General features: G+C 46.4%; 1 protein-coding gene across 4 annotated transcripts in view; it reads left to right on the top strand.

The window, feature by feature from the left end:
• Window positions 1–9,709, top strand: part of VSTM5 (V-set and transmembrane domain containing 5) — a 93,565-nt gene extending 83,856 nt beyond the window's left edge. For 2 of the 4 annotated variants that reach the window (XM_063956988.1, XM_063956990.1), the window contains exons 2-4: window positions 2,913–3,239; window positions 3,344–3,481; window positions 9,043–9,709. In XM_063956988.1, coding sequence (XP_063813058.1) covers window positions 2,913–3,239; window positions 3,344–3,481; window positions 9,043–9,077 — 500 coding nt within the window. In that variant the 3' untranslated portion in view covers window positions 9,078–9,709. Of the gene's footprint in view, window positions 1–2,912; window positions 3,240–3,343; window positions 3,482–9,042 lie in introns of those variants that run through there. The other 2 variants (XM_063956989.1, XM_063956991.1) reach the window with 2 other exon arrangements.
• The last annotated feature ends 4,682 nt before the right edge of the window (window positions 9,710–14,391 follow it).

Below are 14,391 nucleotides of genomic sequence, written 5' to 3'. Positions count from 1 at the left end.
TCACTGCACACATTGCCTGTGCCCCTCAAATCACTTCACACACTGCCTGCCCCTCCTTTCACTGCACACACTATCTGACCCCTCCAACCACTGCGCACACTGCCTGCCTCTCCAATCACTGCACATACTATCTGACCCCTCCAGTACCAGCCAATCAGCTCATAACTGTCATTTTTCAAACCCACTCTGTGACATGGCAGTTAGTAGCTGATTGGCTGGGACATTAACTCCGTCCACTTTACCTCGATCCGAGACTTAGTAAATAGACCCCTATATTTGTAAATGCATGTAGATACTGTATATGGATCACTGTGCCTTATAATAAATGCAGGGAAATGGCACTGATGATCCCATTTGAATGTATATACAGTATCTCTGATGTCTCCCCCCCAAGAATAACAGAATAAACAGCTATACAATCAGGGAGAATGCTGTCTATTCAGAGAGTCAGGGAGATTGCCACTATTTCAGGGAGTCTCCTTGACATTCAGGGAGATTTGGTAAGTAGGCTGCACACACAGCCTGTCCCCTCCAATCACTGCACACACTCTGTCTCCTCCAATCACTGCACACACAGCCTGTCCCCTCCAATCACGGCACACACTGCCTGTCCCTTCCAATCACTGTACACACTGTCTGCCCCCAGAGCCGGCCCTAGGTATAGGCAAACTAGGCAAATGCCTAGGGCATTTGGAATGTCATGGGGCACAAGCAGCTTCTGCTGATTAAAATGATGTGCAGTATGCCTATATTCTGTATGTGACTGCGGCTCTATCTGCATATGAAATGCCTTACTAATGTGTGGCATTATGTGTATAAGGTGCTCTATTGTGTGGCGTAATGTATAGAAAGGGCACTACTGTGTGGTCTAATGTGAATAAAGAGCAATATGGTGTGGTGTAATGTGAATAAGGGGCACTACTGTGAGGAGTAACGTGGTACTACTGTGTGATGTAACGTGAATAAGAGATAACTATTGCATGATATAATGTGAATAAAGTTGCAGTACTGTGTGGCGTAATTCCAACTGGGGGTATTATTGTGTGGCCATGCCCCTTCCCAGCAAGAACACGCCCCGTTTTGGGCTGTGCACCGAATGTGCACACTGTTCCTATTTACAATATAGGGGGTAGGAGCACCAAAATGAGGGCTGCTATGGGTGAGGGGTGATGGTGCTGGGAAAGGGGTGCAGGATCAGAGGCGGAACTAGCGTCTGTGCTAGGGGGCACCAGCCAAAATCTTGCCTAGGCCATCATATTGGTTAGGGCCGGCTCTGCCTGCCCCTCCAATCACTGCACACATTGTCTGTCCCTTCCAATTACAGCACACACTGTCTGCCCACTCCAATCACTGCAGACACTGTCTGTCCCTTCAAATCACTGCACACACTGCCTGCCCTTCCAATCACCGCTCATACTGTTCATTCCCTCCAATCAACGCACACACTCTCTGTCCCCTCCAATCACTGCTCATACTGTTCATCCCCTCCAATCACTGCACACGCTCTCTGTCCCCTCCAATCACCCCACACATAGCCTTATTAGCCAGGCACTGGACCCAGTTTTTCCCATCCAGTCACTGAAGCCACTTTATATCCCAGTTGGTACAAGGCATGAATGTACCATCTCACCTCTCTAGTCAGGGATATAATAACACAGGAGCATCTGCCCCAGGCACACTAGGACAGGGCATTCACTCAACAAATTCTGCAATAGTGTCTGGAACCCCAAAAACCCTCCAAAACAGAATTAAATTGTCATTATAAAGAAAATGATAATTGTTCAAATCAATTTATAGGCCCAGCACAGGTGCAAGTAAAGAAGGGGCTGATCTAGACTAGAAAAAACTAAGAAGGTGGTTTTATCATGTAGCATAGGGCCACCAAAGCAGAAATACCTTGGCATGCTAGTGGCTTACCATATGTTTGCAAAATGTATGTAACTGAGATATCTGCATTACTGCTATCATGTAGAATGTAAATCCCTTCTTACCTGGAGGTTTGCAGTGTGCTGGGGAATTCTGTATGCAACCAATCAGAATCTAGCTATCATATCTAGCTGTACCATTGAGAGTGTTCTGACCTTTAGCATGATCATTTGGTTTGGAAATTGCTCTGCAGGAGAAATAGGAGGGCTTGAACGCTTGATTAAAACTGCAAGTACAATTGTTGGGGTACAGCTGCCTAGCATTCAGAAGCTTTATGAAAGCAGGGTTGTAAAAAGAGCACGAGGCGTGACTCTGGACATCTGCATTGTAGGATGTTTGCAAAATTACCATCCAACACAAGGTTTAGAGAACTGATGTCACGCACCAAGTGACTGCACGACCGTTTCTTTCCATCAGCTATTCGTATTTTAAATCACAATATTGTTTAACCTAAATACGTTGAGAATTGCTTGGTATGCTTTCTTATCATTTGCTCATTTCTGGCAGCAATTCATATTTTTGTTTGATGACAATAAACTGTATTATTATTATATTATAGAATGTAATATCTAAATGATAGCTAAAATCTGATTGGTTGCCATGAGCAATACCTCCACGTGTCCTCTTTATAAGGTTTGATAAATCACCCTTTAGGAAGGTACAGTATATATGTATGTTTTCCTCTAATAGGCAGGAATGACTAGAGAGAGTAAGAATAGGAAAAATTATTTTTGTATGTTTCTTGTTCCTTCACAAACGCCCCCCTACACACCCCAAAAAGTTCCAGACTCACATATAAAAACCAAGTATAGGAAAATATTTTACCGCTCTTACGCTTAAATGTAATAAAGGATCAAATATATCTAATTGCATTGTGCTAATTAGCATTAATAACGGATGGTGTGTGTGTGTGTGTGTGTGTGTGTGTGGGGGGGGGGTGGTCTGTATGCAACGTCATATCACAAGCGTGTTCTCTTTCCTTTCAGACAAAGGGATCATGCTGCTGGTCCCAGAGCCCGTCATAAACGCCACGGTGACGCAGGACGTTCTCCTGTCAGTAGAGTACACCAGTAACGGCACTCCGTGGGTACAGTGGCAATACTTATCCAGCTGGAAGTCGCAATGTATCATTGAGTGGAAGGTGAACTCTTACATTAATATCTCCACGAGCTACAACCAGCGAATACACAAGTACGACAATGGTTCCATACAGCTGGAGCGTGTGGAAGTGAGAGACACTGGTTTCTATATGATCACAGTGAGTGATGACTTTGGAAGTACCAAGCAGAGCACAATTATCCTCAATGTCCACGGTAGAACCTCTCTCCTCATCTCTTCTCTTTTTCTGTACATTTCAGATATTTAATTTTAATCCTTTTTTTTTTTTCCCCCGCTCACGGCTCTTTCTCTGCTTTAGAAATCCGCTATGAAGAATTCTTCTTTGTGGCCGTGTTCATCGCCTTCCTGGCGGCAGGGTCAGCGGCTTTAGTCTGCCTCATGTGGGCCTGCAACAAGTGCATCAATATCGCCCAGAGGGGAAAGCAGCATCGCAGAGGTAACTGCAAAACCGGGAGACGAGGTTCTACCTGTTACCCCATTCATTCTTCCAATAAAGGGGAAGATATATCAAAGCTTGGGGAAAGAAAAAGTGGACAGAGATAAAATACCAACCAATCAGCTCCTAACTGCCATGTTACAGGCTGTGTTTGAAAAATGACAGCAATGAGCTGATTGGTTGGTACTTTAGCTCTCTCAGATATTTTATAAATTTTCCCCTTAGTCCCCGACTACAGTATGGTGCAGAACACCTTCTTCTGCTCCTGTCTCCAGGCACCTATGTTGAAGCCCATGGAGCTAGGTAGAAAGTATGTATAACTTCCAATAACGTAATTGTTATCAATAAGGGGCAGATGTACTAAGCCTTGGAGAGTGATAAAGTGGAGAGAGATAAACTACCAACCAATCAGCTCCTGTCAATTTTCAAACAGCCTGTAACATGGCAGTTAGGAGCTGATTGGTTGGTACTTTATCTCTCCATTTTATCAGTCTCCAAGGCTTAGTACATCTCCCCTAAGGGAGCAACATTACACAATGGGCCTAATTCAGACCTGATTGGTGCTGTGCGTTTTCGCACAGCAGCCGATCAGGTCTGAACTGTGCATGCATCGGTACCGCAGTGCCGCGGCGCATGCCAGACTGCCGACGCCCGTCCCAGCCCTGCGATTGCCTCTGCCTGATTGACAGGCAGAGGCGGTCACTGGGCGGGAGGGAGCAGGCCGGCGGCATTTGGTCACCGTTTAAGGGGCGCGGTCCAGGCAACGCAGGCATGCCCGGACCGTGCACATCATACGCCGTCGCTGCGACACTCACAGCGACGAGTAGCTTCCTGCCAGCTACTCCTAAAATACAAAAGCATCGCCACTGTGCGATGCTTTTGTACTTGTGCGACGGGGCCTGACATGTGGGGTGGACTAGCCGCTGTGCTGGGCGTGCCCCTGCATGTCAGTGTGCCTGATAATTTAGCACATCTACGATCAGGTCTTAATTAGGCCCAATGTCTCATCTTGAGGTGGCCATACTCTGTCAGAGAAAACTCACCATCAGTGAAAACATCCAATACCACTGCCATACACTGTCAGAAGATGAGGGACAAGACCCTCCCCGCCCTCCTCTCCCCCCCCCCTCCACACACATGCGCATACACACACACACCAGGGCCGGTTCTACACCTTGTGGCGCCCAGTGCGAAAGTTTCCACTGGCGCCCCCCCCCCCCCCTGCGGCAAAACAGTTAGTGCACGCAAACAAATAGGGGCATGGCTTCATAAGGGAGGGGCATGGCCACAGTTATGCTCCCAGTAGCTGTGCCCCCAGATTTTCCCCAAGTAGTTGTGCCCCCAGTAGATATGCCCCCTTTAGCTGTTCCCCCAGTAGATATGCCCCCTGTAGCTATGCACCCAGTAGATATGCCCCCTGTAGCTATGCACCCAGTAGATATGCCCCCTGTAGCTATGCACCCTGTAGATATGCCCCCTGTAGCTGTGCCCCCAGTAGATATGCCCCCTGTAGATTTGCCCCAGTAGTTGTGCCCCCTATAGCTATGACCCCAGTAGTTGTGCCCCGTTGCTGTGCCCCCAGTAGTTGTGACCCGTTTCTTTGCCCCCAGTAGTTGTGCCCCCTCTTTCTTTGCCCCCAGTTGCTTTGCCCCCTGTTGCCGCTTACAAACACACAAAAAAAACCAATACTTACCACTGCCCTGCTCCTGCTTCCCGACCGCTGCTGCTGCTCCGTCTGGCCGCCGGCTCCTCTCTATGGGAGAGACGTCATGACATCTCTCCCATAGCAGCGCCGCACAGACAAGACACTAGAGGTCAATACTGACCTCTAGTGTCTGTCCCTGGAGCCGGCTGCAGCGGACGCCCACACAGCCCACGGCATCTGCTGCAGCCGTGGAGCGGGGTGCGGGTAGGCGGCGGTGCCTGCGGGGTGACTGTGGCCGCACCAAGAACCACTCCTGACACACACACACACCTCTGAGACATTGCATATGATAGTGGTTCCCAAACTCGGTCCTCAAGGAGGACTAAGGGGTACATTTACTAAGCAGTGATAAGAACGGAGAAGTGAGCCAGTGGAGAAATTTCCCTATCAACCATTCAGTAGCTCTGTATCATTTTATAGTACTGTATGTAAATTATAGATGTTACTTCAGTGCTGATTGGTTGATGGGGCAACTTCTCCACTGGCTCACTTCTCAGCTCTTAACACTGCTTAGTAAATGTACCCCTAAGGCTTTGTAAACACCTGATTGGCATGTCGGCGGAACCACCGTTGCTCCAAATGAGTGGCTGACCAAGGGTAAGTATACACACTTACGGATCGGATGCTCATCGTATTGGTCAGGATCCCCATCTGGTCGGGCATTTGAATTTACCTCCCCAACTTTGACATCAGTTCCCTGCAGCAAGTGTACGGGCAATCGCCGAACGGACTGCACGCACACACGACCAGATGGCCCGATATATGCAGATATCAGTCACCGTCTGGGCTGCTCAGCCGACGCAATATGTCGGTGAACAACGCCGTTCACAGACATAAAAGGGGTAAACACCCGCCGACAGGCTCACAATATATTGGCTGCTTGCTTACATCAGTCCAGGCCCCATCAGCTCCGAATAAGTCCCCACCTAGCCAACTCTCCCCCACTATGTGCATCAGGATACACCCCCTCTGTGAGGCTGCCTGTGGCCACCATACTACAGCTGTGTGTGTGTCATCAGAGGCCGGGGACAGCAGGTTCCCAGGTCACATGTCCACATTGTTATATGGCTTAAAGGGGAATGCTGCTCAGTAGAGTCACTAGGGGTTGTGGACTACAATGGGTGTCACCAAGCCTGGAGTGGGCGCATCATAATGTCACAGTGCTGTGCTGGCTCCCAGTCACTGAGGAGGAGCTTGCAGTACAGGGAGAATCTCTGGGAGCAGCAGCATAGCAGGTTCAAAAAGGGAACCTGCTATACAGCCATGCCCCCTTTTGGGATATGGGTGTCAATTTAGCACACTGGGTGACACCAGCCCTAATGATGCTGCTGATATCCGAGTACAAATGATCTGATGTGTCGGGCAAACTGGAAGATTCCATACATTGTGCAATTATCACCCCAATCAGCTAATTATCGGCTGATAATTGCCTATTGTATAGCCACCTCCATGCAGTGGCTAAAATTATATTGACACAGCTTTCTTAACAGGGATATTTTAACAAATGAGAGGGCCAGTGGGCTACCCCCACCTTTCCCTCGATATTCATAAATATGGCGCATGCGCAGTGTAGCGTGCAGTCTCTGCTGTCTGCTGTGCCAGCATCATCTTCCCAAATACATTATGGAAAGGTGGCACCGCTGAGATCACTTATGTGGTTTTGCAGCAGCTTATCTCATGATGCTGGGCCACCACGGACCGACAGGCACATGTGCACCGCACACTCTGCATCCATTATAGATACACTATGGTTGCTTAACTCATAATTGTGTCTCCTGTCAGGGCCACACAGCTGTCTCTAAGCCTTTGAAAGAACCTTCTTAGAGTAGCGTATATAGCAGTGGCACATAAATCCAAAGCAATTTACTTTTTTGTAACAAAGTACGCAGCATAATTAGATGGTCCCTCGGTACCTCAGTGGGACAGTGATACTTTGCCGGCAATGCCTAAAAGTCTGCTATTATGCGTAACAAGAAGGTCCTTCAGATTCATACAAACTTCACTGAGCATGAACGGAGTCTAACTCCAATTAAATAACATTTAATTGTGTAAATAAAATGCTTATAAATCAACAAAAATAAGTAATATTGTCTCCTCTCTACTCCCGCCAGAGTGATGTAAGCTAGAGGAGCCCTATAGCTGTAGCAGAACATGTAGTCTATGTACTAAGCCTTGGAGAGAGATAAAGTAGAGAGAGATAAAGAAACAACCAACCAGCTCCTGTCATTTTTCAAACTCAGGCTATAATATGGCAGTTAGGAGCTGATTGACTGCACACACAGATGCGTAATAGCTCACATTGGAGGCTGTATTCAGATGGAGGAGCTACACCTGCCATAAGGCAGGGCTCAGTATCTCAGCATGTACGGATACTGACAGTAGGTGCCTCGGTCCCTGCACATTTGGAAGCACAAATGTACACCAGGAAAGGCCTTTGTAACCGCATTTGAATGAAGTTGCAGGCATGACTGTTACGGATGTAGCTGATGGTACCCAGAGGGAATAGAGCTCTGCCACAATCTCTGTGCACTTATGTAGCAGTCCAAATGTCTACATAGGGTGGATGTATAGCTTTCACCAGCATGGGTAATGAAGGACAATTCAGTAGTGCAAGTCTGGAGACACATGCAATACTTGCTTGTTATTCTGCACACCCAAATGCCCTGGGATTTTGCAGGACTGTCCCTATTTCTAGTGAGCACATGGTTCATGAACTGACAATTTGTGGGAATGGAAAAATGGGGACAGGGTTGGGAGAACTGCGGATGTGTCTGGCTGTAATGGGCCACATACAAATAGGGACTGTGGGGCAGATTTATGAAGCCTGGTGAAGTGATAAAGTGGACGGAGATAAAGTTCCAGCCAGTCAGCTCCCAACTGTCATTTTTCAAACCCAGCCTGTTACATGGCAGTTAGGAGCTGATTGGCTGCGACCTTTCACTTTATCACTTCACCAGGCTTAATAAATCTGCCTTATTGATCATGTTGGCCAGAATATATGCAGGTATGTAGGCTTTTTAGCATCACTGCAATTAGTTCAATGCTGCTGGCACAGTGCCATGACCTAGCTTACTGGGATTGTAACATGACAGGGATGCGGTCAATATCCCGCTGGACGGGATCCCGGCGGTCGAAATACCGATGCCGGAATCCCGACCGCCACAATCCCGACATATTCTCCCTCCGTGGGTGTCCACGACACCTATAGAGGGAGAATATAATAGTGTGCCGAGCGTAGCGAGGCACCGTGCCCGCAGCGTGGCGAGCGAAGCGAGCCCGCAAGGGGCTGCATTCCGCTCGCCACTCCTGTCGGGATTGTGTGGTCGGGATTCCGGCGTCGGTATTTCGACCGCCGGCATCCCGTCCAGCAGGATTACGTACTGATCCCATAACAGATTGCCGCATGGATGATGTAAATGTTGGGAGGTGGCATTTGCAGAACTGCCACCAGTGGAGGGAAACTGGGAAAGCTGTCCCAAGCCTCTTCACAAAGTAGGTTCCTGCCTGGGATCAGACAGAGCAGTGATGCCTTGAGTGCATGTTGCATGAGCCACAGACACCAGGCTCAGTGCCCCAGATTTTGTTTAGCCTACCCTTCCATGTATCTGCTGGGCACCAAGTATTGGTTACCCCCTGTCTGAGATTGGCTGGTTCAGTGATGGCATAAAGAGGGACACATGGCTGGTTTAATCATCTCAATCAGTACTGCGACCCTGTGTGTTAGCAATCGGGACGCATGCGCAGTATAAAACATTGTTCCACTCTGACATCGCCACTGCATGCGAGGGAGAATCAGTCCCATTGTATCCTTATTTACAATTACGACAATAAAACTTTATATCTGTATTCTTTATAGCAGAAGAGATTGAACTGCGAATCATTTCAGACTGACGAAGACTCTCACTTGGATCACCTACCTCAAAGCCGCTCGAGTGACTATTGTCCAGTGTAAACGGGAATTTAGCCATGATGGGGAGAGAGAATTCCAGTGTTAAACCGTACATTGGGATAGAAATGGATTTGTAAGCACTGAGTGCTCCGCTACGGAACCTGTTCTGCAGTATTTGTCATTGACCCTTGAAGGACATTTCCATTTAATGGATTGGAGCTTGTATCCATAAGTACAAAAAAAAAGCTTCACTTGCACAAAACTATTGGAAACCTGTACATATAGACTTTAGAGAGACCAGTATACACAATGTTACCCAGCTCCTTATCAACTGATACAACCAGTCAGTAGGGATTCCAACACTTGCCAGAGAAGGTCCATTGTTCTGAAACCTGTTATAACATGCTCTGACAGTGTATTAAACATATACAATGCAGTATAACAACAGGGTATACAAGTTAATGTATATTGTCTCATTATCTATATTATTGTGTACAGTATGGAGCCTTTGTTTACAGTCTGTGTTTAACTTGTCTCTTTGATGACGTCAAAGATTAACTGGAATCAGCACTTAGCAATGTGCCTATGTTGTGTTATTTATAAATGTATTTTATAAACGTGACTGTGAAATGTGGATTGTAATGTTTTCCGGGCTTTTGTGTAATACTTTAATAGTGTATTTTATGTTTCAAGAATTAACATAGTAAAGGCCCCATACGTCTGCAATCAATTGGGATCATTTGGCCTTTTGCAGATTATTGTGTAAATAAATCTGCTATGTATGGGATTCACATATCACAGATTCAGACAAAAAATTGATTGCAATTGGTAAATCAGGTTTTTCAACATTTTTAATTACACAGTGGGGGCTCAATTGTGACTGTAGAGTGCTAGTGTATGGTAACAATCAGCAGATATCCAGACTGTTTCTAGTAAAATGATGAGCCTTTCAAGACTGGCAGATCTGTATTTGCCAAAATGATCTGCGAATCACTGAAAAATATCTGTCATGTATGGGCGCAAATTGGTGGATTGAGGAATCTTAAAATTGGGGTAAAAAAATCAAATATACTGTGAATTGCTCACATATCAGAGATTGCAGCTGCAGGATGTTAGTGGTTCCCAAAGTGGGTGCCACGCAGGGGCGTAACTCTGGGAGTCATCTGCCGCCGGGCTACTGCTCTGAAGGGGGCACCTCTGCTCCCATTCTGTGACACCATTGAATTAAGTTAAGTGATAGCTGCTGCTATCGCTTCAGTGGCTTACTTCCTCACTGGTCCCTGCACCTTACAAATCACACCCTTTTTATTATACAAGTGTCATACCCAGGATTAGAAACAACGACCTATTACATATATTTATCTAAATATAGGGGCGGAGGCACCAATATTTATCCTGCCTTCGGGCAACTGGGAAGAATTTACGCCACTGGTGCCACGGCATGAAGACCCAAAACCAAATACAATTATTTATGGTCAATGTGATAGGCAAAACCAGAGCTGGTGGCTGCTAATCATAACTGACCCTAAAGGTGTGTACACACGGTGAGATTTCTCCTTTCCATTTTGACTATATAGTGGAAATCGCAAAGGTGCTAGGCAGCTTGCGATCCCGATTCGATCCCGATGCGCACTCCCGTGGGGTCGGTATCGTAAGGCTAGATAGACTGAGCAGGCAAGTCAATCTTGACTATCTGGTGTACTATCTGGTACAAAGTATTGTCAAAATTGGCACTTGATCAAAATCGTACATAGACAAAATCTTAAGTACAGAGAGTCAAAATCTGGGCAATCTGGGCTCTGGGGGAGTTCAAGGGAAATCGCATAGTCAGAATCGGGCATAGCAAGGATCTCACCGTGTGTACACACCTTAAGGGTGACAGGTAAGCAAAATTTACTTTTTTTTCTGCATTTCTTAATAAGAAACTTTTGACCTAGTGGTGCAGAGAAACAAATGTCGATTTGCTGATACTCTAGGGCGCCGTGATTTAAGAAAGTTTGGGAACCACTGTCCTATGGTAATTCCTAATCTAAAGGGCCCCATACACTACCGCGACATATCTGTCTGACATGTCGCAGGCGATCACCCCCGGCAGCCTCCCGGGGGCAGGATCGCCCAAGATACATCGTATGCTGTCCTTTTGCATACGATGTATCTTGGGCGATCCTGAGTGATCCCAGCCATGACTGCGGGGTCGGACCAGATTGAATGTGCAGCACATTCAATCTGGAGGATCTGATCCGATGCTCACGGGAACGCCTCTAAAATGCCTGATTTCATCCGATATATCGGGCCGAATGCCTGAAATCGGGTGAAATCGGTCATTATCGTCCTAGTATATGGGGCCCTTAAGGACGGACTCAGAGTTGGAAGCAGTGCAAAAACAAAGGAGTAACTTTACACCTGGACAAACCATGTTGCACTGCAAGGGGGGCAAATACATGTATTGTTTTTGTTGTCATGCAGGGTAAATACTGTCTGGTTTTGTATGGAGCCCACAAACGCTGGACAGCTTTATTTTGACGCTTCAGTTATTATTTAAGGACACGACCCTTTCCAAATCTAAATCTCTCTGCACGTTACATCTGCCCCACCTGCAGTGCAGCATGGTGTTACCAACCTAGAATGCAGACACCTAATGTGCAGGTTTACACGGGAGTCTGGACTATTGATTTTGTATTAATATTATAAATAAAAGCTCCCAATACCTAACATATAATTTACGCAGTCATCTAAATAGTAACAATATCATACCACCAGTTGCAGTTTGCTATCTAGGTACAGAGTGCATGGCAGTGTGCCCCAAACAGGCGAGCATGATCAAGTCGCATTGCAGCACCTACCAAAAGTCCTGAACTAAGCTCTCTTTAGCAGACATCAGATCTGCGAGTGTATACCGTACAATGGGGGTGAGTCAGACCTGACCACTGCTTTGTTTTCGCACAGCGGTTGATCAGGTAGTCATGCACTTGCGTATGCACCGCAATGCGCACGCGCGTCGGATGGCAACAATGGGCATCGCCGGTCAGCGAAGGGATGGTGCGAAAAATCTGATAGCAATGGCGTTAGCAAGGTGATTGACAAAAGGAGGCCGTTTGTGGGTGGAAAATGACCGTTTACCGGGAGTGTCCGGAAAAACGCAGGCGTGTCCAAGCGTTTTCAGGGAGGTTGTCTGACGTCAGCTCCAGCCCCGATCAGCTTCTTGTCATCGCACTGTAGGAGTAAGTCCTGGGCTGCGCAGAGACTGCACAAAGTGGATTTTAGCAGCAAACATGGAATTGCACACTTCCTGGAGGCGGTGACTATCCGAACGCAGGACAGCAAAGTTTGTAGCCCAGCGATCAGGTCTGAATTACCCCCTATGACTGAGCTCTCTCGGTTATTCAAGCAGAAGACCATGGAGGAAGACGGGCCTATTTTGATAGACTTGCAGCAAACTTAATGTTATGACCCTTTTAACAAAAGGTTGAAGGTTTTTCAAACAGGAGAAGGTAGACTGGTTTTGAGCCGAACCCAGTCAACAGCACAAACCTGTGTTTACAGAGAGAACGGTGGGTAAATCTTCTAAGCAGCTTCCTCAATTGCAGTAGCCATGCCTGTATACTCAGCACGTCAACACCAAGAGCTGCTGCTAGCAGAAATATGGTGTAACCAACAACAGCAGCCACTGAGATAGTATGGAGATACCACTAAGGTAACCAAAGATTCACCTAGAACTATCAACAGGGCAACTGGGTACGCAGGGAGGGCGGAGAAAGGCCTGAATGATAAATTAAAGATCCCATTTTCTTATCTAGTCAAATAAGGTACATGGACTCACTGTTGAGAGTACTCAAAGCCATCCAGTGTGGGTGGTAAAGGTTCATTATAGCACATTCCTAACAGATTTGCAGAAGCTCTCGCCTAAATCTTGTTTCATCCAAGTCCATGATGTACACATGATAAAAGTTAATGGATGTACTAAAGACTATGTAACAGCTCCTGCAGACCTGCACAGCCAATCTTAATGTCTCCAGGTCCAGTGGGGACACACAGCCCTTGTGAAATGAGTTATAATCTGAAGAAGATCCAAGCTCCCAGCTTATGCCCTTATAGAGGGGCTAAAAGATAGTGGAGATGGACAGTGCCTTCTGTATGCTCTACCAAAGCGGACGAGGGGGCAGACTACTGCCTCTTCTATCCTGGACCAATCTGGGTAAAAAGACAAAAAATAGAAATCCAAGATGAGCAACCCACCCCCTGCCTCACACCACGTATAATTATTCTTAATCTGCAACTTTATACCAATTCCTATTTCCTATGCGACTTAAGTGCTCACCTAGTGTTCCTAGTATACTGTGAGCGACTTTGAGGATATGATGCGAAAAAAATACGGAATTCAGGAAAGCGTACACACGGCACAAAACGCTGGGTGAGTGAGGACACATCTGTATCTGCAAACACATTAAATTGATACAAAGACAACTTGAGCACTATCAGTACGGCCTTATCTAGAATACTGTGTTCAATTCTGGAGGCCATATCTTCAGAAGGATATTAATACATTAGAGACTGTACAAAGAAGGGCAACTAAAATGGTGCATGGCCTACATCACAAAACATACCCAGAAAGACGAAGAAACCTCAATATGTATAGTTTGGAGCAGAGAAGGGAAAGGGGGGACATGATATAAACTTTCAAATATATCAAAGGTTTTAACAAAGTCTAGAAGGGAAACATTCTCCAAGTGAAGAGAAGCAATAGGAGACTGGAGGGGGGAGGGTCAGGGGTAATTTGAGGATTAATTACTTCACAGAAAGGGTAGTGGACAAGTGGAATAGCCTCCCATCAGAGGTGGTAGAGGCTAAGACAGTAGAGCGATTTAAACATGCGTGGGATAGGCAGAAGGATATCCTTACAAAGAAATGAGGATCAAATAAGGTTTGAGATAAAAAAATATGGTAAAAAAAAAAAAAGGGGCAGACTAGATGGGCCAAGTGGTTCTTATCTGCCGACACATTATATGTTTCTATCCAACTCTCCATTAATCTTCTTCCGTTCATACACCCAATGCTCCTCCCTGTGTCTTCTGCTCACCACATAACGCTTTCCTCAATAGCACAGGGTAAGGTTATCTGATCTGCGAGATTTCCAAACGCAACAGTTACTAGGATATTAGTCATGATCAATGTAAACATTAAATTCTGCACACACTGATGTTGTTGTGATTCTCCGACAACACTGCTGTATAGCTGTACTATGTCACATTATGTATTATTACAGGAGCGTAGCTGTGCGGCCAGTTGGGAAGCTGGGTGCGCCCCGCCGAGATCTGA

This window comes from Pseudophryne corroboree, chromosome 2 (genome assembly GCF_028390025.1).
Source record: "Pseudophryne corroboree isolate aPseCor3 chromosome 2, aPseCor3.hap2, whole genome shotgun sequence".
Taxonomy (NCBI): Eukaryota; Metazoa; Chordata; class Amphibia; order Anura; family Myobatrachidae; genus Pseudophryne; species Pseudophryne corroboree.
Note: the sequence above shows the minus strand (reverse complement) of the source record. Positions and strands in the feature narration are given on the sequence as shown.